This window comes from Acanthisitta chloris, unplaced genomic scaffold (genome assembly GCF_000695815.1).
Source record: "Acanthisitta chloris isolate BGI_N310 unplaced genomic scaffold, ASM69581v1 scaffold15761, whole genome shotgun sequence".
In the NCBI taxonomy this organism is placed as follows: Eukaryota; Metazoa; Chordata; class Aves; order Passeriformes; family Acanthisittidae; genus Acanthisitta; species Acanthisitta chloris.
The window spans coordinates 1-23,462 of record NW_008655608.1 but is presented as its reverse complement, the minus strand read 5'-3'; the positions used below and the strand labels follow the sequence as shown (position 1 = coordinate 23,462).

The following is a 23,462-nucleotide window of genomic DNA, read 5'->3' as shown; positions in this document are numbered from 1 at the left end:
GCATTGATTTAATGCTTCTAAAATCTCACACAGACCGAATGCTTCTGAAGGGTACGGTGCAGTTTTGGGTTTGTTTGAAGTGTGTGGTAACAACCTCCTCGCTCACACCTGCACCAGGAAGAAGCAGCTATGGACTCTTAGGGAGGCTCATTTCTGCAGGTCCATGTTACAGGGGGTGTCAGCAGGACCCCACATTGGACACTGGCACCAGGAGCATGACAACCCCCCTGAGCCAGCAGCATGAGCATCTTTATGCTGAATCCAGTGCACTTTTCACATCCACCATGTGTTCTATGTTCCTCCAATTTCAGCTGGGAGAGCAGGTGCTGATTTTTAATGCCTATTTTGTTTTAAGCCTCCTTTCATCAGATTAAGGACCCTGCTATTTTATTTCGCTTTGTATTTTTTTATGCTCAGTAACTCAGTCACACGCAAACCTAAAACCAGAAGCTGTACCATGCTGTTAAAGCACAGTCACCCACTGTCTCAGTTCCTGGGCACGAGGGGCTCAGGGCACTGCTCATCCCCTGCAGATGGCTCCTACAGGAAAAGCTGGGGAGGTAAACGGAAAGGCAAGTGGAGAACAGTGCTCGGGGTGATCACCTTCCCACAGTGATGCAGCACAATCCCTTCAAACGAGCTGCTGCACAGAGCCTGAGCTTCCTTTTCTGTCCTTCCCCCCTGGCAGGTGATGTCAGATCAGCCCATGGGGCGCAGAGCCCGAGGTGTCCCCACGGCTGCTGCACTGCTCTCCTGCCCAGATCCTGACTGCCACAGCTACAGCCTGCAAAGCATTTCATGGGCCACGTTCCTTCTGCTGGAAAAGATTCAGAAGCAAACCCAAATCTCTCTCCACCAGCCCCTTCCGCCAGCTGCCTCCTCCCAGCCGTCAATAAACCATTAGCCTCCGAGTCAACAGCGCTGGCTACGACACACAAACACTCAACTACCTTTTTCATCCAAAATCAATGTTGTATTTATCTTCATTGATCTACAAGGAAACTGAATGTTTAAAATTACAGGGGGTGCAGGGGGGAGGATGGGGAGGGAGGGGAAACAAGAGTTACAGAGCCAAGAAAATAGTAGCGGATGGCTGAATTAACTAGAGAGAAAAAGCCCAGGATATATAAAACATGGACACTGAAAAATAAAATAAGGGAAGGGGGGATGGTACAGCAAGTAAAACATGGCAAAATTTACATATGGATGAAAAGTAAAATTGGAAATAAAAAATAAATCATGCCAAAAAGCAGTTCAAGGCAGAACCACACTGAAACAAACATTTGCTTATGGTCTTCATGTACTATAGATAATATATCAGAATTTCTTTTTTTTTAATCAACCATTAGACTTTTTTTTTGCACTCCTAAAATTCTACTTTGTCTTGTATACAGATTCCAATAAGAACACTGCACAATTAGCACAAGGGGTCCACGGAAAATTGTCCTTGCTTGCCAGCGATCCTGCCCACAACACAAAAAAAGAGAAAAAAAAGGAAAAAAAAATAAGGAAAGGGTCTGCCGCATGGTACTGTGCCAGTTCCATCTGCTTTTGCCAGCTTGAAAAGTAGGAAACCAAAATTCCCTTCCAGAAGCGTGTGTCTCTCTCTTTCCTTGACGAACTGTCCCTTGTGTTTGTACAAAAAAATTCAGTCTCTCTTTTTTTTTTTTTTTTTTTGCTAAACACAAGCATCATTCTTGCTGCTCACATGCCATGGCCATTCTGTCTCCAGAGTTGCGAGTTGGTTGTTTTTGGGTTGTTTTATTTTTTTAACCTTCCTCCCCCCAACATCCACTAAGACCTGACCTGCCTCCGAGTTCTTGCATAGTTGAAGTATATATGCCGTACTTAGCTTTCTGAGTGTGAATTTCTGACTGTGACAAGATTATGAGTTGTAACCATGTTAACAAATAACCAGAGTGGTTCTAGAAACCATTTTTATAAAGTCTACCTATGTTAAGAATTTAATATTGGTGTACATTTATATTAACAGAATATTTACAGTTTGTTTTCTTTTTTTCTTTTTTGTTTAAAACAAGAAGTCAAAAAAAATTCATCTTAAATTTCTGCATAATATAATAAGGCACAGTTTTGTACATTATTATTATTATTAATATTTTAATATATATCTGTAACTTCGGTTCCAAAGTACCAAGGTAAGTGATCAATCGGCCTCAGAAGGGAACCTCACAGTGGACTGTAAAACTACAGTATTTCCATAAATAATACTTTTAAGAAACCCTGGGTATTTTTTTCTTAAGGATCTGAGGCCTTTAAAATGCAAATTTAACTAAAAACGAAAGCAAAATTTCTTCTTCTTTTTTTTTAAGTGAATAAAGAGCACAAAATTAAAAAAAATACAAATTCATTAAAAATGTTTCTCACATTTGGGAAAAAATGTACAAACTTGATATTCTTAACTCACTTTTTTTTTTAGCACAGAAACAAAAACAAAACCAAAAATCAATACCTATATATTAAATTCCCATTCTCAGCAACCTTCTTGTTGGAAAGTCCCCAACCCCGTTATTTATGGAAATGTGCTTAACTTCTACAAATTTTACATAAAAAAAAAAAGTTTACAGCAGTGCATTTTGTAAAAGGTTTTTTTCTTGATTTTTTTTCTTTCTGTGTTTTTTTGTTGGTGTTGTTGTTTGTTTGTTTGCTTGTTTGTTTTATGTACAGGTGAGTTTAAAATTCAATGTTGGGGACTATCGAGCCTCTACTTCTTTGGGGTTCCTAGAGGGGGAATAGTCCCTGGACTCTGAGTTTGTGAGTGGAGTAGTCCTGCGTGGGGAGGCAGGTCTGGTGCTGCTGGCTGGGACGAGAGGCGGTGGCGCGCTCAGCGCGGCGGTCGGGGGGTTCCTGTTTAGGATCCCGTTGTGCATGGCAGTGGATGGACTCAGTCTGGGGTAATGCATCCCGCTTAAATGAGGCATGAAGGATGGCACGTGTGCCAGGTGACTTTCGATGGGGGACGAGTGCAAGTGGTGCATTCTGGCACGCTCAAGTTCTTCCCGTAAGTGCAAGCGCTCTCGTTCCTCCACTTGCCGCAAGCGCTCCTGCTCCCGGCGGGCCTCGAGAAGGTTCTCGTGGTTGTAGTCGTGTGGTTCCCTGTCTCTGTAGGAACGCTCGTGGTCATAAAAGCCAGAGGTGGTAGGAAACCTATGGATAGGATCCGTCCGGAGCTGGAAGTCCATTCGACGGTGCAGGTCTAAGCTCCGGTAGGCATCTCGCAATGGATCCCTCATTGGGTCCCAAGAAAATCCAGGATGTGGCAGCCTCTCTCTTCCTGACAAAGGATTCATGCCTATAAGCGGGGTCATCATCCTGCTGCGGTCCAGAACATTCATGTTGTTCATCTGGTGCACACTGCCCATGGAGATGGGCATAGAGGCAGCCATTGAGTGAGGCAATGATAATCCGTGCAGAGTAGGTGGTGGGGGATGCTCCACGGATCGGGAGTGCTGCGAAGGCTCAGACCCTACCACCAGCACATCACTGTCTTCCTTCCTCTCCTCTTTGACTTTAATGTCATTCTTAATCTTCTGGAGGTCGCTGGGAAGCTCTGTCTTTCTCTCCATGTCCTTGCTCATTAGATTGGTAAGCTTCAGGCTCTCACTTAGTGCAGGTTTGCTGTACGGGGACACAGACTGGATGACTGGCTTGGTGTTGTCCTCAGAGGGTCTCTTATCATGGCTTGGAGTTTCCTTCACTGGGGAACGGCTCTCTTTAATCTTGTGTTCTGCTATGGGTGGCTCTCTCAGCCGCTCGGGGTGCTCTCGCTCCGGCTCTTTGGACCTTTCCCCGAGGCTCACCTGCCTGATGGGATCGCTGGAGGTCTGGCTGTTGCTGCGGATGAGATTGCTGATCTGATGCGTCACTGGAGCTGATGCCGGTGAGGATCTGTTTGAATGTCTGTTTTTATCCAGGAGGTCTCTGCAAAAAGAGAGAAGATACATCCTTGGTTTTGTGTGAACAAATATACACGCAGTGCTGGACCTGCACAGTGCTGTGCCCAGTTGTGTACTTTGAGATTGCTCAGAGAATGATTTGGAAAGCTCTGCTAGCACCAGCTATAGCTACGTACTACCTGCCTTTACCCACTACAAAGAAAAAAAATTGCTAAATGTCCACAACTCTGGGACATGTTTGAAAGAATACTATATTCACCCTAAACAAATATACACGCAGTGCTGGACCTGCACAGTGCTGTGCCCAGTTGTGTACTTTGAGATTGCTCAGAGAATGATTTGGAAAGCTCTGCTAGCACCAGCTATAGCTACGTACTACCTGCCTTTACCCACTACAAAGAAAAAAAATTGCTAAATGTCCACAACTCTGGGACATGTTTGAAAGAATACTATATTCACCCTAAAAGAAAGACCACTGACAAATGTATTTTTTTGAAGAACTCCATACAGCTTCTTTTTCTTTGAAAAATGCTTATTGTGTGCTCATGTATACATCTTGCTGCCAGACAACAATCCTCTCAGTTGTAAAACTTAACTCAGGTTCCTGTCCTAAAACATGGATCCAGGCACACAAAACAGAAGCCTACAGAAATGTATACATGTCCTTCCCATGACAGCCTCACTGACTGGAAGCAGCAAAAAGGAGAGGATAATTTTCCTATGGAGCTGCAGGAGTTTTTGTTGCCAGGTGCTTCAGGAGAAACATCCTTGAATTGGCCACGAAACTGCATAATCGACTTCTGTTTCAAGAGGACCTGCTATGATGAACAAGGGGTTTGATGACAGCACCCATGGTTTAGAAAGAGAGGTATGAGGGTTTACATTTCCAACTGCACCTCTGTCTCTGAGCAAGTCAATTAGTCACAGTTAATCCCACCTCTTTAAGGGGGAATAAATAATGCTCACCTTCTCAAAGCACTTTGCTCTGAATGAGAGACACTTTAAATGCAAAATATGATGGTGTGATTGAGAGAACTGCATTATGCAGCTGAGAGGCTCTCTGATGCCTAAGTTTTATGCTGGGTTTCCTTTCAAGAGCTGTAAGACCTGAGTACCGAAAGCTGGAGGTGTTTTGGGGAGTTGTGTAAGTATTTATGCCTGATGATTGCATTTGCTAACCCAGATTTCTTCCTCGGCAGTAGTCTTGACTGTGGGTCAAGGACGTGGTTTATTAAAACCATGTCCAAACAGGGAAGCTGGGGACAGCTTAAGCTGAATTAATGGAACTGTAATAGAGCTGTTAACCCCTGTGTGAACACTCTTGAGAGTAAAGTAACCTTGGTTTGCAAATGAATTCCACTAGAGCAGAGAATGGAGCTTCCTACCTGAATGACTATCTGAGCAAGGGTGTCAGACAATTTAACATTTAAAGCAAGATGATTTTGAGCCTATTGTTTCCATATAATCTTGTTCTCAGGTACTGCCTGAACATCTCATTAAAAGCACTCCAGGCAAACTAAGAACCCCCTATCACTACTCAAGCACACGCATCTGAGACTTGCAGGCCTACATAGAAGTAGCCTGTTGTAGACAACTGGGCTCTGAAGTATAAAGGGATTCACAGCTTCAAAATCACATAATTGGAAGCTAATGAAGTACCTATAGGTGGTACAGTCCTGTCATTGTTCCTAAGGGTTTGCCTACAATGCAATTTTTTAAGATCAGTTTTGCTAATGGATTCATGCATGCTGCTCCAGATACAGGCATTTGCATTTTTATCTCGTTAATGTCCAGCTAACATTGGAATTCATCAGCATATCTGTACATTAATGAGAACCACGACTGTTTCCAAAGGATCCATCACAGGGCTACCTTCATGATTTCAGAACACACAGCAATCCTAAGCAGCTGCATTGAAAACAGCCAAGTATACCCTGAAAACACAGTGACACACTCAATTCCTCAGCCTGGTGCTTTTTATTAACCTTCTAGTGGGGACTGGCTTACCGTATTTCCACAGAGGAGAAATCCTAGAAGGCAAAGAGAGTTTTGTGTTGCTAGTACTTGTGCTTATGTGAGGAAAAGGCTTATCAACTGCTTTAAGGACAAGCAACATTTTAGAAAAATCAGAAAAAGTACAGAGGGAAAATTGCCCCAGAAGGAAGTGCTCTGAAGCCCACACTGCTCACCTCTCTTTGTCTCTGTCGTCTTTGCTCAGAGAAATGTCTCTCTTCTCAGGCTCTCGCTCCCGCTCTCTGTCTCTGTCATGGTTTGTCACTGAGGAGCTTCGCTCCGAGTCCGTGGGCTTGGGCCACTGTGGAGGTGTTGGGAAGGATGGTGGGGTCCGATGGAGTCTATTCCATGGCTCGTGGGGATTATTGAAATTCTGCAGGTTGGGGCCATCTTTGTGAGTAAAAATGTTGTTGTGAGCTACAACAATGGCAGGGGGAGGAAGAGTTAAAAGTAATCCAAACCAAGTAATTATACAGACATTTTTCACAATTCTAATCACAACCAGAACTGTCCTTTCACAACTTTTTAATGGTGACGGGAAGCTACTAGCTAGTGGGCACAGATAATTCCAACACTGGGGGTGTAAGATCCACCAGCTCTTTTAAGGCTGTTGGTGGAGGAAGTTTTAACTGTACATTTGGGTAACTCACAGATGCCTGAAAATGCCCAGCTTCTCCTCTCCCCCCACCCCAGGCAAGGCTTCCAGCACAAAAGCAGTATGTTTCCTCAGCTCCTCTCACTGGCAGAAACTTTAACTTGTGGGTAGTTACAAGCGATCAGCTGCCTGCAGCTGAGGGTTCAGGGACTTTTTTGTTAAAGAAACCAGACTGTTTGGTGGTATGTATGTGTGTGTATAAACATAGGGCTTGGCTGTAGGCTTTTCAGGACAGTCACTTGATTTTCCTCCATCAATCTTCAGCTGATTCCTGTTGCACCATGAGATGCACAAGCATGTTCTCTTATGTGTGGCTCTCAAGCATGTTTGGCCTACAGGTAACATGTTTTTGAAGGAAAATTATTTTATACAGGTAATTCAAACTTCAGATAATGGTTACAGAGGAGGTCTACATGCTGAATCAGAAGTATCAATAGCTGTTCCACTATGCATCTTCACCGTTGAAGGGTGTTACTTTAGGTGCCCACAGGGTCCCAGAGCTCAGTGGGGTCTCACAGCTCCAGCACCTCTACGAGCACACAAGGTACCAACCTTCAGCAGTGAGGAGACACAGAGCACAGCTAGTGAGCTCTGTGACATGCAGAAAAGCTCCCACCGCAGAGACCTGGAAATCTTAGGTGCAGTGTTTTCAGATAGGAGAATGGAGGTTAGGAATTAAACTTCTTTAAAAACTACCACCAGCTGCTGTAAATATTAGCATGTGGCTTTTCTGGAAGGGATGTTTGTCTGCAGTAACCCAGCCAGTACTTACTCAGAGCATGACTGCCTAATCCTCCAAAGGCATTGCTGCCTAAGTTCCCAAGGCCGCTGAAGGTGCTTGACCTGCTAAATGGATCTGGAAAGGCAAACAGGGATTTAGCAGGCATTTAGCCAAGAATGTTGGAGAATGAAACACACCCCTCCCCTTCTTAACGGTCTGAATCCAAGTAGGATTAGGCCAGACTTTAAGCTGATCCTTCTCATTGCAAGGTTCTTTGCACAGAAAATTCCCATCATGTTAAAACGGAGAAGGGATTCAGTGCTCACTCTGCAAACAGGTGCTGTAATAAACTTTTGTATGCCAGTCAGAGGGGAGCTAGAAATTAAGGTCTAATAGCTGAAATGAGGGTGGCTGCTGCTGAGCTCTAACTCTCCTTCGTTATCACTACTAATAGTAGAAGTATTGCGATTGCTTTGAAAGAAGAATTTCAGCAGCCTCCTCAGCCAGCACACCCAGGGGCTGCATCATCTTGTTTCTGTATGCAACCTTCTACTCTCCCTGTAATACTGCATAGACAGTGCTAAGCTAATTGCTATGGACATCCAAACAGCCTGTTTGTGCCAAAATCCTCTCCCTTAATAGCTTCCTTAATCCCAGTGGTGGTGGAAATGATGCATAGTCTTAGAAGCTACTGTGACCAAGGGGTGGGAGGTTTGCATCCTTTGAGGCAGAAGATGTATCTTGCCTTTCCTGGCCACGTATCTTAGTATTTGACTATTGGCACTTTAGAAACAGTCCTGCCTTTTTTTTTTCCAGTACAGGCACCACCATCAGAAGAGGTTCCTCTCTGAAAGTATACAGCATGACTCAGATTTCTGCAATCCAGAGACAGCTAAGGGTTAAATCGTACCAGTGTACTTGTTTTCTTTCCTGCTGGTCTAAACAACTCCTGCCCACTGGCTTTTTGACTGTCCCTTTGAGGTCTTTAACTTGCCATCTTACAGGAGGTATGTTGCTCTCCACTTCCTCACACATATCCTCATATTTACAGTATCAAGGCAAATGGCACAAATAGCTTGGATCTTTGAGCAAACAGCTATTAGCTTATTTACTTATTTTAAAATGGATGTTCTTGCCTTTCCTCTTTGATATGAAATAGCTGAGTGACTCGGTAGAGATAGTTAATTTTGACAGAATGTTCAGGAATTGATGTAAATCTGGGTATTTGCAACAGAAAAAAGTCTACTAGGTCATGTGGCATGCCACATTTACTGATTGGATGAGTGTTACTAAAACATTAATCAACAGAGCTTGAACTTTAATTGGCAATGAGCTGCTTGTGAGCTTCTAAAATGAGGAAATTTGAGAAAATCAGGCTCTACTTACTGCCAATTAGGAAACTGAAAGGCTGGCAAAATGTGCAGAACAGCTATTTGCCAGGAACTGTTCACTGAACTTTTTTTAAGAACCTAGCCAAGAACTTTCATAGGTAGGAAATGGTAAGGGAGGAGCCCATTTTAAGCTGAGGCTTGTCTGAGGTACCTTTGCCTAAATTTCCCGTATTTTCCTGGGCACATTCAGCAGCACAGAAGGGCTCTATAGGTCCCTTTCAGCTCCTGTGCAGTGCCCCAGCAGACACAGATGTGACTGCTCTGCAGTGCCCTCTCCTCTTGCAGGAGAGGGTCTGCTCATCGTGCCCCTCTCCTTTGAGGGAGAGTGAGGGGATGTGCTGGGAGCTGGCAGGGCTGAGAAGCTGGCCAGCTTCTGGTTCCTGAGGCAATGTAAGCCTTTCCCTCCCCTAGTGCCACAGGACAGGATCACACTGGAGCCAGGAATGGGTCAGAGGTATAGAGGTGAAGGCAGGGTTTACTTACACTTACCTGCCAGGTGGTTAGTAGGCAGGAAACTGCTGTGGTGAGGTGAAGGACCAAAAGGGGTGGTGGCTGGATGTGTCGCACCTGTGAGAACAAGGTCCCTTTTTAGTTCAGGGGCAAGTGAGTGCTTGCACACACAGAGGTCCTGACCATCACACTCCAGAACTGAATGCAAAGGCCAGATCTAAACACAGCAGGTAAGACCCCAAACACCAGCCGAGCGAGCGAGAGGCAGATTTCTCCGAGAGCCCTATAAAGGAGTCTGTGGGCACTAGGAGGCAGGAGGAGACTTTGCACTGAGTGCTGCAGCTCACCTGTAGTAATGAGGAAACGAATCTCTTTGTCTGACATTTTCAGTCATTACTCTGTGTTTACACTAAAAAGGGTCATCCCAGGTTATGGGCCCAGACAGAAGGTGCTCGGAAGTGACTGATTAGAGTCTGTATGAAACACCAGTTAATGACAGGCACACAGGGAACATCAATCATGCCTCTCCCATGAGAGCTCCATCCACGCTCTCACATCTGTCTCTGCATCCACAGGCTCCCCCTGTGGTATTTTTTCCCTTTCCTAGACACTGCTTATTGCCATGGTGCCATGCTTCCTCGTGGGAAAGGAACACGCTGGATTACATGAGGCTGAGGCGAGGTGAAAGAATGGGCTGAAACAAGCAGGTCTGCCCTGTATTTCAAGGTGGACCAGGCTCGTGCAGAAAACTCTGCCCTTCTTTCAGAGCAGAAAATGAGAGATTTGCTTCCTTTGCGGGAGACATATGTAAACCTGAATGGGCTCACAATCGCCGTGTGAAAAGCACTGGTGTAACCTGCCACCAGGATATGTGGGTTTTGAGGAACGTTAACTCAAAAGTATCCTGCAAGTAACAGTATGGTTGGGCAATCTCACGGGCCTGGCTTTCACTCCCTGAGATCAGTGCAGACAATTTTCAGGATGCACCTGAAATCAGCTTTTGAACCTTTAAGTTTCAGGTGTGTCTGCCAAAATGCTTCTACAGCTCCAGTGACAAGACCAGCCCTCTCCAACTGTTCGGGCTGTGAACCTCCTTTTGGTGCCTCCTCCCTGTCAGTCTTTGTCTGACACTTTGTCTACAGTATTTCCACTACTGCAGACAAAGCAGAGTTAGCAACTATCATAACTTCCAGCTGCTGCCTGGATGCAAACACAACTTCTGCCTCCCTTGCAGAAACCAAGACCCGGTTCATGCCATACCTGCGCATGAACTGTCTCATTTTGTTAGAAACTAGTAATTCCACACAATGACAGAAGCAGTATTTTCCCAAGGGCATGTTAAGTCATGTGCAAAATAGACCAACATCTAAATAAAACCTTACAGTGCTTGTCTGCTTGTATTTTGTTGGTAAAAAAGTTAACACGGAGGAGTAACATGTCAACTCTAGCAAAAGTGAGCAGCCATACTGGGCACAAACGTGGGCTCTTCACTAACAGCTCACCCAGTCACTGCTTTCTCAAGTGATAACTTTCGATTACAGAAAAGAGGATCATGATCCTTGTCCTCCCACCTGGCACTCCAGCTCTCCTGTCACATTCACCACAAAGACTTGTGCCTCATCTGTAGCCCCTCGTGATTCCCACCAGTGGCAGACCTCATCCCCAAGCCACATCAAATGCATGTTTTCACCATACAGCATCAGTGCTGATAACACAGTGGAAGGTCATAGCAAAAGCGGAGGGAAACGGAAGGAAGAAATTAATATGCACGAGAGAAACTGGATCCCAAACACAGTCCAAACAGCATTTTACTGAGATGCTGGTCAGCCCCTGAGCTGGCCTTCCCTGGTGACAGAGCCCAGCCACTGATGGTCATTGTAAAACACACTCATGTGTCCAGAACATGAGCAGACTATGAAACAGAGAGGGAGACAGCTTGGGCACCTCAAACCTAAGCAGCCAGAAAATGAGTTGAGGAAACTTAAAGAGAGACCACGGCAACGAGACCTGGAGTTATCTATAAACATTCTGACTGCTCCAATGCTTCAAGATGGATGGAGACTGTCATCTTTCTAATCCTTTAAGATTTCAGAAGGTGTATAATGGATGGGAGATTTCTTCAAAGGAGACGGCTTACAAACTCAACTACACGGGCTGATAATAAAAAATCCTCTGGAGAAAGCCAGGAGCAGCATTGCAGGCTGTCAGGTAGTTATTAAATATAGCGTCTGCCAGGCAGCCCAACATCCGTCCTGAAGACAGGTGGCCCTAAGATAACTTATGTCTCCCACAGTAACTAGGCAATGCAGAAGAACCAATGATTCACATCAGCTGCACACGTGTTCGATAAGGTGAAAAGAATGCCTCGGATATTGCAGAGGGAAAGATTTATTCATCTATATATTACAGCTGCAATGTTTGCTCACGTTGATATCACTCTTTACCTAGATTTACCGTGTGATGGCTCTTGGATTAATATACTCATGGACACGCTGTTGTAAGGTTGTTTATCTCTAGTGAAAGTTTTCTATTAATTTGCTTTCTTTAATGTGTCTATTCCATACTGTTTCCCCTCTTGCTTTTAAGAATGAAAAGCAAGCCATGCTTCCATCTTTTAAGAGAAAAATCTCCAGATACCAACTGGACTGGTGTTTTTCTGTCTGTTAGGGTAAATTCTGCCCAGAATGGTCTTCAGTGGCTAAACCAGACATGAAACAATGTTCTTTTAATGACCACACAGGACAGACTGAGGACAGTGATAAGGAAGCACCTGACATAGAAGAACAGCCAAAGGTTTGTAAATAACCTGTGCTTATGCACCCAAGAAGATGCAATAAACATTCTGGCCCTGTACTACTGAAGTACCTTTATAGACACCAAAATAAAGGGTAGCACACTACAATGTACTGCTGGTACCAGCACTGATTATATGTGGTAGAAACATGCATTTGATACTTAGGGATTTTCATCCACAGACAAAGCAGAAACACAGACAGACGCACTGGTGGAGTTCCTGAAGGCTAACTGACATCTGCATTTGAAGCTCAATTCTCACAGAAATTTCAGCTTGATCCTCATCTGTTGCTTTTCTGTCATGTTTGTGACCGAATTCAAAACAGTTCTAACTTCATTCATTTCAACAGGGTTGAACCAAGGCTCAACCTGATCACGTCTGCACTGAGTTAGGGTGATTGCGCAATATTGCATCATAAAACCAAAGGAACACTAGGGAAGAAAATGACGTTATTTGCCAAAGAATTACATACATGAAGAGCTAAGATACTTCTCGTCAATGGATACAGTGCATTCAGAACACAGACTTTAGCATCTCAAACACAGGAAGAAAATGTGAAGAAGTCCAAGGGGAAAAGTTAAGCCTGGGAACAGAATAAACCCAACTTTGGCATTTGGCAGACAGACATCCACATGAATTCACAGTGATCTCCCAAAGCAGCATGTCAGAGTTGCAGGCTCCATGGTCAGAGTCATCAAGAACAGCATAGTGAACCTTACTGCCCTTTGCTAATTGCATCATTGTAATTACTTCTCCAACAGATTGGAAAGCAATTGATCAATGTAAACTGTATTTAATTCTTTGGGTTTTTTTAAAATTCAATATACCATTTTATGCCTTAGAGTTTGCTGGACTTTCTAACACATAGGGGAATTTTCTATTTAAAAAACAAACACTTCACAAATACAGCTTCTGTGACATTTTCAATGCTGTTATTGAAGTTCTGCTTCTACAAAAACCCCTTGTTTTCATAAAACAAACAGAAACTTGGTGAGTGGAGGAGCTGAGAAGAACAACATGGCAAATATAAAAGCAAGAAAGAGACTGGGGCCACTTCCAATCCTGTGCAATGGAAACATTTTCAAGTGTTTTGTCAAAATTGCTTTTAAAAATCACTCCATAGCCTATTAATCAGGCACATAAGAACCAGCTGCACAGACATGAATGTAAGCCAACTGCTGCAGCTCAGTGACGTGCAGAGGATCCTGCACTGGAGGTGGTGGCAGAGCTCAGCCCAGAGCTCCAAGAGTCCTGGTCACAGCAGGGACCAGCACCTCTGAACCATCCTTGCCTGCTTCTGTTTTTGTGGCATCTGTAGCTGTAGAGACACACGTGACATATAGTGACTGTTCATTGGTTTGGTTTTTTTCACAACAAGTAATGATCTTTCCTTACCTGTGGTAGAAAACAGAGGCCTGGCAAGGTCTTGTGGATAATGGAAACCTGGAAACACTCCAGGGGCGGGAGGTCTGCTGAACAGGTCAAGTTTACCACCTATCTCAAGCTTGTGGGGATCCAGCTGCATTTGCTGTCAAATGATATAAAAACAACCTTATTATACACTTCCTTCTTTTCATGGGAGAAAAGGAGAGGGAGTTAAGGCTCATTCCTCCTTAGCCCTGCCAGGGAGAGTTAGTGAGAGTGACAGCAGCGTCTCTGCTCACGCACTGCAGTCGTGCTCTGACAGCATCTGCAAGGCCATTTGGCTCCTCAGCCTCTCGGCTGCCTGCCCCATCCACACGGATAAGGTCTGAAGTGAGTGCTCAGCCCCTCAGCACACACTGCAGCATGCAACATGATACACCGAGCGTGCTGCACCCCAGGATCAGGCAGTGCTCTCAGCCTGACAAAAACTGCTCTGCAGGCACAAAGCTGCCGACAGAAGTCTTGAGAGCTGGGTGATGGGCTCGTCTGTTCTGCCTCTCCAGTTTGAGAGAGACATGCCTACACTGTGCCCTTCCTGCAGCTAGGACAGCTCAGTTATGCAGACAAGGGGCAAAGGATAAAGCAAGCTTCAAGGCTCCTCTGGAGGCTATTTCTATCCTTGCCCTGTAGAAGTGAGCATGGCCAGAACTGCACCTAAATCTCCCAACAGCTTAAAGATTATGTATTTGCTTATGAAAACATATGGACATACACCACTTGCAGAGGCACTACTTACAGAGCATCTACTTAAGCACTGAATAGTCTTCAATAATGGGATAAAAAAACACAGCAGGAGCTGTGAAAAAACTAAATGCTACACAAGTCCCCATACCACTGCCTGCCACAGGGAACCTCGAGCCTGTAACAGCACCTCAGTGTCCCTATGCCCTGTTACTTCTGGAGTTTTAACACCCTCCCTCTGCCCACCATCACAGCAGTGTGGGAAGCACTGCATCCTCTAACACTGGAGCTATCAATCTGCTCTCTGCTTTGTAATACATTCTTCTCTGTATCGGCCACTTCATTAGCTCCTCCACAGGAGGTACTAGTACAGAAGGGAAATGACATTAAATGTGTATGCTTTGTAAAAAAGGTGGACTTGGGGGAAAATTACTCTTCCTCTTGCTTTCTTTGTCTCTTTCTGGCTGTGCACTTAGTATCTCCTGTTCATTCTGCTACCCTTCAACCCAGCTCCTTTGCCCTCAGATAAACTTTATGGTTGCTACAGTAAATGTTAAAGGAGTGTAAGTATTAGTTAATCAATACAGGCAAGCTTGAGAATCACCACAGAAACTGCTTCCTGCCCATTACTCACTAAAATATAATCTATAAGCTGAAAGACTTGGCTTTGTTCCAGAAACTGTCTGAATTACCTTTATCTTTTGCTGGTGATGGTAGATCTGCCAGGCAATCTGTACGTGAACCGCACACCACTTCCCGGGTTTCTGCAATGGAAAGCACAAGAATTTAGATTAATTTATACGTTAGCAATCTACATCAGAGAGAACATTTCATTTCCCTTACTGTCAGCCAGGCAGCGAAGTAATGAGAAAGGCTGATTACTAAAATGGCACAATGGGTGATCAACATTTTCTTCTGTACTGCAGCAGATGATGTTTAAATTAAGAAAGAAACAGGAAGAATGTGGGATATCTTCCTCATCTCATGGACATCTGAGATCCCTGCCTTGTTCTTTCTAACTTGCACTCCCTCCTTCATAAACTGAAGTGAATGGCAGCAAAGAACAGTATGCCATGCTTAACAGAAAGCAACTAACAGTTCACAGTTGTGTTTCTGAAAAGAATCCTGTTCATTCATCCCTGCTGCACTGCAGGCTAAGTCATGCGTGGTTATTATGGCTACTTGCATTTGGGGAGGAAAAGGCTATGGACAATCACCAGGATGAGCAGTGCCACAGCTGAACAAGTCACTGCTTTCAGCTGAGCTGTGGCACTCACTGTAGGGTGTTTATGTGGAACATCAGAAACACACTGACCCAAGCCACCATGAATCTGATCACTGGTGAATGTCTGCCCATGCCTACAGCCATTTCTTTCTGTGACCATTATTTCATATCAGGAACTATTAATGCACATAAATGGATGCAAAATAAGCTCGGGATTCAACTAAACAAACGTTATTAATCAGAAGCAGCAAAGAGCTAACTATGACATTTTGCTTTAAGTAAAGGATGAGCATGACATTTTCTGCTGGACATGTCAAATTTCAGTAGCACATGCACAATATTTGAAGCATCTGTGTATATATATGTATATAAAATCCCCCACAAACCTTACTTACTCTTACTGGAGGCCTATAAGGGTCTGACACCTACGGAAAAAGCAGAAATAAAACAATCAGTCTTTCTAAAACCAGCCAATATACAGAAAGGTAGGGAACTTCCTCCCTCTGAACAAGTAAATGCATTTAGAAAGCAATGTTCCAGTGAAGTCCCCTGTGACATGGAAAACCTAAAAGGCTTAAAGAAGGCTTAAAACTTCTCTTTCATTCCTTGCACCAAACTCAGCAGAATTTTATGATAAACAAAGCAGCTTCATGCCAGTAACTGAACAGTGCCAGTGCTTTTCTGAACCTTGTAATCGTTCTGAAATGGAGTGCATAAAACTTCTCTCCAGGCAATGCTTAGGGGAAAGATATTGAGGGGGTTTCCTGCCCCATTTCCCTCTGACTTTGTTTGAATTCACGACCGGTGGTGGCTACTGTCTCACCAGAAAAAGAGACTTCTGTCCTGACTGCACATTCCAAGGCTAGAAGGCAAATTTGCTCGCCAGCTTGCTCTCCTTTATTTATGAGCAATCACTATGTTTACTACATCCAGATAAGCTGAAAGGAAGGTTATATATTGTTGCCTACCCCTGGAGTCTTCTGCAGCAGCGTATGGTGGACTGTGCCTGGTCTACCTGCTACATCAATAGGGTTTGAAGTCTGAAAGACAAGAATAGAGCGTGAATAATACTGTATCATACCAGCAGTACATTTAACATCTCTATCTGATGTTAACGGCATTAATTAGTTCATGTTTGCACTGTGCTTTGAACAGGCATATTGCTACATTAGTGCTAAATGTTATCTCTTACTGACAGCCAACAGCATTTAACCACCATGTCATCTATTATGATTAAGCAGCAGTAACAGTATCCCAGTAGCACCCCCAAGCCCCAGTGAAATCACACCCCATTGTGCTATGCAGAGTGCAAGTGCATGGGAAGAGACAGTCCCTGCCCCACAAGCTTATTCTTTAGGAAAAACAGGCAGGAGGTAGGAGAGACAACAAGAGGTGGCCTGAGTCCCTCCATGTTGCAGGCAGCAACCAGTACAGCAGTTGGGAACAGAACAACTCAAGCATCCTAGTCCCATATTCCACTCATTGGGACCATGGCCCCTCTCTGACTGGGACCACATAACACAATGCCTAAACCAGTGACAGCCCATCTATTTGCTTCGACAAGGCGAAATGAGAAACCTTAGAAGGTGCTTGTGGGTCTTTTATAGCTTTGCATTGTTTATCCCATCATTTTCCAGCAAGAATTAAACACCTCATTGAGTGAATCCCTGTTCCTCCTCCTCCTCCGGATCCCACCTGTTGCCCTGTCCTAGATGATCCCCAAGAACTCATTCGTCTTCTCACTCTGGCACTGATCCATCTCCCACTCCCAGAGCAACTGCACCTGGTGCCTCCACACAGCTGAGTGCAGAGGGTTAAACCTCATTCCCCAAGAGACTATTTAACTCACATTTTAGGTCAAATTACAGTAGATTTCAAACACTACAAGGCATGATTATACCATGGGTGTGGGAGGGAAGATAGGTTTTAATTTGTCTGAGGCTACGTAACTTCCAGACTCACTAAAAAGAGAATTCTTGTGTGTGTGTTTGTGTGTGTAGGTAAGTCAGTGCATTCCCCAGGCAGATTGGAGCTTCAGGGCCTCTCTGACAGCTGAGGTATATATAAGGTGGCAAATAAGTTACAGCTATCATACAGGCAAGAGCTTTAAGATCATAACATGTTAATAGCATGGTGTCATCCTGTCCCTTTGTCCCCTGGAGAAAGATGTGAACACTTCCTCCAGCAAAGTAAACTGAATACTTCTGACCTTTTCAAGTTCTTAGCTTGTGAGAAATGGCCTTCGGGAAACTCACTGAGAAGTTTACCGTCAGCCTGGATTTATGTGCAGTGGACTTATATACACAGCTGTAGGCAACTGACATGGGAAGGGGAAAAACAAAACCAAGACCTCTGCTTTGGAAAGCAAGGAGTGCAGGATTTAGCGTGCCAAAACCAAATCATCAGGTCTGTAGTGATTATGAAGGCTTTAGTCAAACAGCTTGGGAAGGAGAGAGCATGGAAAAACGAGGCAATAATGATGACTGGAGTGGCTTTGCCTAGCAGTTCAGCTCTGTCTCCTCCAGGAAACTGGAAAATAATGTGCCAAAGCGGCAGATTCATTTTTCAACCTATCCTTCTTAGATTGTATGTAAATGCAGCACTGTCCAGAGATCAAGTGATGTCAGTGATTAAACATGGCACCAGAGTGTGACCTTGCACTGCTTAAACTCAAGCTACCAAATGCTGGATGTATCTATCATTAAAATGAATTAAAAGCTAGCTGTAATACAGCACTAGGAACTGCTTAAAAATCTAAAGCGTCTGTGCTTGCTTTTTCTTTCTTGCTGTGTATCCGCTTTCCTTGGCCTAATGCTATGTTACAGGGAGATGGGATCTGTGGAGCTCTGTGATGAAGATGGAAAGCAGAAGAGCATGCCATGGTGTACCAGCAGCTCCTCATTAACAGGAGCACAACAGAACCCCAGCCGTACGCCAGCAACATTTTGCCAATTCCACCTTACTTGTGCAGCTCCTTTTATTGGAAAATCAAGTTCACACCCTGACAACTCGGGGGTCTGTGGGGACTCCCTGACATCCCTTGCAAGGATAACAACAATTAACACTGGCAGACAAACTCCATTAAGGGATGGCCATCTTCTGTCCCTCTTGTTCCCCCTGCTTTGATGAACTGCTCCTTTTCTAGGCCTGCAGCCACTACATACAGAACTCTCTTTGAACAAAGCCATTTTAGAGACTTCGCTATTTGTAATGTATCCATAAAATAAAATCAAGTCAAGGATTCGATGGGCACTGAAGAAATACTCTGGCTTTCATTCAAAACATTAAGTTATGGGGGAAGGTTGTCAGAGGCCTTATTTGCAGCAGTTGCTAATTACTGACTTCCGCTGACATGGATGAGACTGTTGAGGGAAACACATCCCACAGACCTGCCTGGTATAGTTAGGGAAATCACCTTCCAAATGCAAACAGGAATGGCCTGGCTACAGTGCCGGTCCTTCAAGCCTTCTAACACAGTAGCAGAGCTCTACGGAAATGCAGTTCAAGACAAGAAATCTCTAAAATCACAGTAGGTAAGGAAGCTAAACACATGTCACCTATCAAATGGAGTGAATGCTCCATTTTCAACTACTACATAGATACAATCCATCTTGTTTCTTGTTTGGAGAGATTTAACAGTTTCATTACATTTAAAAATAGTTAATAAAAAGAGCATGTCTGGGAGGGGAAAAAAAGCAGTGCACACCACAGAAATTGCCAAAAATGGGGGTTATCATGGCAACATTTCCAAATGCCAATCAGTGCTAGTTGTAATGATATGTTACAGCTGCAGTGCACCTTTCAAACACATTATCTCAAAGAAGCTTGCAGGCATTAATCAACCCTTATAAAACCCACTGCAAGATAACTTTATAGATGAGGAAGCCAAGGAACAGAAGGTTTAAGCGACTTGCCCAAGGTCAGACAGTGTTGGAGCTGGGAATAAAAATTCAGCTCCTTCAAATTGCTCTACCCATTCACAGCAGTCTCTCCCTATTGTTCCCACACTTGTGCAGTCAAAATCTCATTGTTTGTTTTTTCTGGGAGTAAACAGAGTTTATCTTTTGCAATCTCAGACCATTAGATTTATATAATGATTTGGGACTCATCAGGCTATTATGAGCTGTAAATATTTCAATCAAATAATGCATTTGACTGTATGCTTCTTCTCTAGTTTCAGCTGACCTCCCAAGTGAACCACTATATTCTTTTCCAAGGAAGGATCTGTAGTGCCAAGAGAAAATTTCTGCTAAAGTGTTGGCTGCTTTGTGCAGAGGATGCTCACAGTTCTGTGGGGTGATTACTTCCAACCCTGTGCTGCACTTCTGCTAGTTAAATCATGTGCTACAAAATCACCAGAGACATGACTCTGAACACAGTTTCTCTCCCAGCAAAAGAACAAAGCCTTCAGAAGAAGAAGTTTGTACCTTCGGTTGAAATGCTCCCTGAAGTGACCCAAAGGGACCTGAATGTGGAAGCATGGGTGGCATTCCAGGCATTGCTGGAGGATAGGTTGGAAAGAACTACAAAAGAAAAAGAGATGCTTATGTCACAGGACGACTTGAACAATAATGGAGGTAGGTGCCAAGCCTGGCACATACAAAAATAGTACTGTGCTGAACAAGTGCCACAGTGAAAATACACACTGAATTTGCTTTCAAAATTTTTAACAGCAAAGCCAAAATGTGGAAAATGTGCTCATCTGATGAATTTTCTAGATAGTGCTGAACGAGTGTGACTTTAAAAATTGTGGACTATTGCAGGAAGCACAGAGCATTCACCATTTTTAGAGGAATCTGAATGATCTGGGGGTTTATGTTCACTTTTGGTTAACTCTGCATTTTTCTGCAGTTGCAAACAAATTGATCCTGTTTTGAAATGTGACCTGCTTTAATTTTCAAAGCAAAAAGGAATCACAAGATGCTGCACTGCACTCTAACCACAGGCAGCATGCACACCACCTTGTAGTTGTGTAGGCTGAGTTACATTTTGCTTAGGCCTCTCCTGAGCACATACAGCAGTTTTACAAGTCCCAAAACATGTAGTTTTTGTGCTTTGGAGCAGTGGGGAGCACCAGGAAGAAACCACCAGTCTGACTTACTCCTGTGACCTGAGCAAAATCTTGTGAAAGAGCCATGCACTCCGGGCTGCTGCACTGGGAGAAGCACCAGCTGCAAAGATACTGCAATGACCACTGATTGAGCAATTCCTGCGCATTCCCTGCCATCCCAGGCACAGCAATAAAGAGCCACAGCAGCAAAACCGCAGTAGACAGAGATTTTAAAAAAATAAAAAAAAGCCCAAAGAAAATTTTGTACCTTAAAAAACAAAAACTGAGAAAGAAAAAGAGCTTTAGGGATGAATGACTCAAAACACTACTCATCAATCGGAAACGAGCAGAAGAAGAGCAGGCAGAACCACTGATGAAGAAAACAAGTAGAAAGGTGAGCACTCACGTTGGAATGTCGAAAGTAAGGGCTGTCTAACTTGGGAGCGTACTTGTCAAACTGGAAAGAAAAGAGAAAAAAGGGAACAGGTGAGTTTGGTTTTGGCAGTAGCAGACACATCAGGATTTCAATACAGACAAATAATCATGGCCATGTGTACAGCACTTAGCAGAGCAGAACTGACTGGTTCTTCCATACTCGCTCATCAGGGAGCTGACTGATTTCCCAGGGATGGGAGGCACTAGCCCCTGGGATATGCTGGGTGCTGCCAAGTCTCACTGCAGAGCCCTGCCTCAGGCACTGCCTGGAGGTTCCTTTACTGGGAGGAGAGCAGTCCTGATACCTGCAGCGCAGCAAAACTCGGGGAAGTTCAGCTCCAGGTCTAGATCTGGGATCTGTCCCTGGATCACTGAACTAGATCACAGACTAGTAGGTAAGGAACATTTTCCATTAGACCCCAAAATCTACTGTGGGGCAGCCAGTACCAAGTTTTCTGGGGTCCTGTAAGCACCAAAATTGTCTGGGAAAGGGCTGAATTACATTAGATACACAAATCTTGATATATTTCCCCTCCCCTACAAAAAGGAGAGTGCTCCTGAGAAAAGGTGATTGTTAACCTCTTCCATTCCAGCATGGGGTTTTAACACCTCCATGTGTGTAGTCTGTGCCCCATTTGTCCTGTACCATCTTGGAAGCAAAACCAAAGCACATACACATTGCATTTCTGAACAGTATGTACATTCTGCTGGGGAGGAGGGAGTGGGGAGGAAGGCAGGGAAGGAAGCTGTAGGACCCCATGAAAAGCTGCTTATTTGGCAAGTCAGCTGCTGTTTCACACTCCTCTATGTGCAGGAGAGCAGATTTGTAATTTCATTAATTACAGTTATTACTGGAGCCATGTCCCCTCCAGTGTAAATAACATAAATTACCAAACACATGCAGCTGTAAATTTCAACACTCTTCCCTGGTGTTGGGATTAGCAGACCTGATCTAGTGGAACATAAGAAGATGTGAACGAAATATAACAAAAGAGTCTTGCAAGGTTTTTTAGGTTTGGCAGCTGACATTAACGGGCAGGGTGAGACGGGAGGGAGCTGCTCACAGACTTGGGTATCACGGGTCTTAAATAACACAGGAGACTTCTAAGAAAAGATTCTGGATTGTTTTACACAGACCAAGAAAAGAAGGGCAGGTGTTTACACACGAGTACATTGAGCAAACACCTGGGGCTGGATTTTTGGGTGGATGACATTGCTTATAATTGTCTTGCTGCTAAGCAGATTACAACCCAAGAATACCATCGGGCAGTCAGCAGTGGGAAAAGAAAGTGAGAAACATTATGCTCCTTGAGTCCTTGGTTCTTCTTCCCAAATGCTGCTTTGGCTGTTGCTCCTGGCATTTGCTAGCCTTAGCAGAACAGGGTTGTTTCTGCATTTTGGACACAGTGTGAAACTGAGAGGGGGAAAAAGCTACATCTTGTGGTTTCAATCTCACAAAGTAATTGCCAGAAATGGGGAGAGAGTGCATTTAGAAGTACTGACAAAATCCATTTGTAGCAGATCTCTTAACAATTTTGTAACAGCTGCAGCAAAGTCCCATTGTGCTACAAGCAAATTCAATGACAAAACACTTATTACACAGCCAGGAGGATCTCTCCCACCAGAACCAGCCACACACACATTAGTGCTTATGGATGTAATCAAATAACAAAATGCCAAAATCAATACAGATTTGGAATCAGGAGGAAGAGGGACAAAACTTGTATCAGATGAGATGCTGCACTGTGGTGAGAGCTCCAGGTAAGCCAGCACGGTCTGCCCTGCACCGAGCAGTTGTGGGACTGTGTTTGGGACTGGAAGCCACTCATCCTGTGGCATCCTTGTTGGTATCTTTTGGTGTGTCATGGCAGCTGGCTCTGGGCAAGGGCGAACAGAAATACACAGCAGGACACACGAAAAGGAAACTAAAGGGACTCTGGACTTGTCTCATGGGTGCTGTATCTGCTCACGAGTAGCAGCATGAGGGACCTGGAGGCCTGCTGGGGGCTCTGGATGGAAAGGACGTCCCTTCGGGAGCACTGCCTCCGGGTCAGAAGGGCAAGGACAGCACACCTGGCTAAAATGAAGAGGGCTGGGTTTTGTTGGACAAAAGTGGGTTAGGCTTTTTGACCAGAGATGCTCTACTTATCCTCACATTTTGGGCTGGGGTACGCACCATGGGAGGTGCAGAGGGCGGCATGAGCGGCGTCTGGGGCAAGCTGGATGGAAAAGGAGTGAATGTGTGCTGGTGGGTGTGTTGGTGCTGATGCGTGTGTTGGTGCTGGTGAAACTCCGCTCTCAGCAGCGGCACCGGGCCAAGTGAGGCAGCGGCCCGGTCCGAACTCTGAACCAAAAACCGGTTGTTCAGCTCTTGCCTGAGCAGTTCGTGATCTAGAGGAGAGAGAGAGAGAAAAAAAAAAGACACAGAGGCCCGTGGGCCTGTGAGTACCACAAAGACGGAGGAGAAAGAGTCAATATTCACCTGGCATTCCCTGTTTCTGCAGGTCATGCTGTGGTGGTTTTCTACGTGAGGACTCATTGGTGGAGGTAAGAGAGATGCCTGTGACAAAGTACCAATCAGAATCCCCGAATGAGGCTGGCAATACATGATTGGTTGGTTGAATGATATCAACAGGCTGGTATCTAAAGACAAGAGAGAACACCATGAGTCATCACAGCAGAAAACATCATGGGGGCGTCAGCAAGCT

At 44.4% G+C, this 23,462-nt stretch overlaps 1 protein-coding gene across 1 annotated transcript; it reads right to left on the bottom strand.

Annotated features, from left to right (window-relative positions):
• Positions 1–2,431: 2,431 nt before the first annotated feature.
• LOC103811042 (autism susceptibility gene 2 protein-like) lies at positions 2,432–23,397 on the bottom strand (the record flags this gene model as incomplete). Its single annotated transcript, XM_009083987.1, has 12 exons — positions 2,432–3,939; positions 6,104–6,344; positions 7,355–7,438; positions 9,184–9,261; positions 13,334–13,466; positions 14,737–14,808; positions 15,665–15,694; positions 16,238–16,309; positions 19,697–19,792; positions 20,726–20,776; positions 22,931–23,145; positions 23,237–23,397. Coding segments are annotated over 12 exons (2,461 nt in total), but the record flags the coding sequence as incomplete, so codon positions are not given.
• Positions 23,398–23,462: the final 65 nt, after the last annotated feature.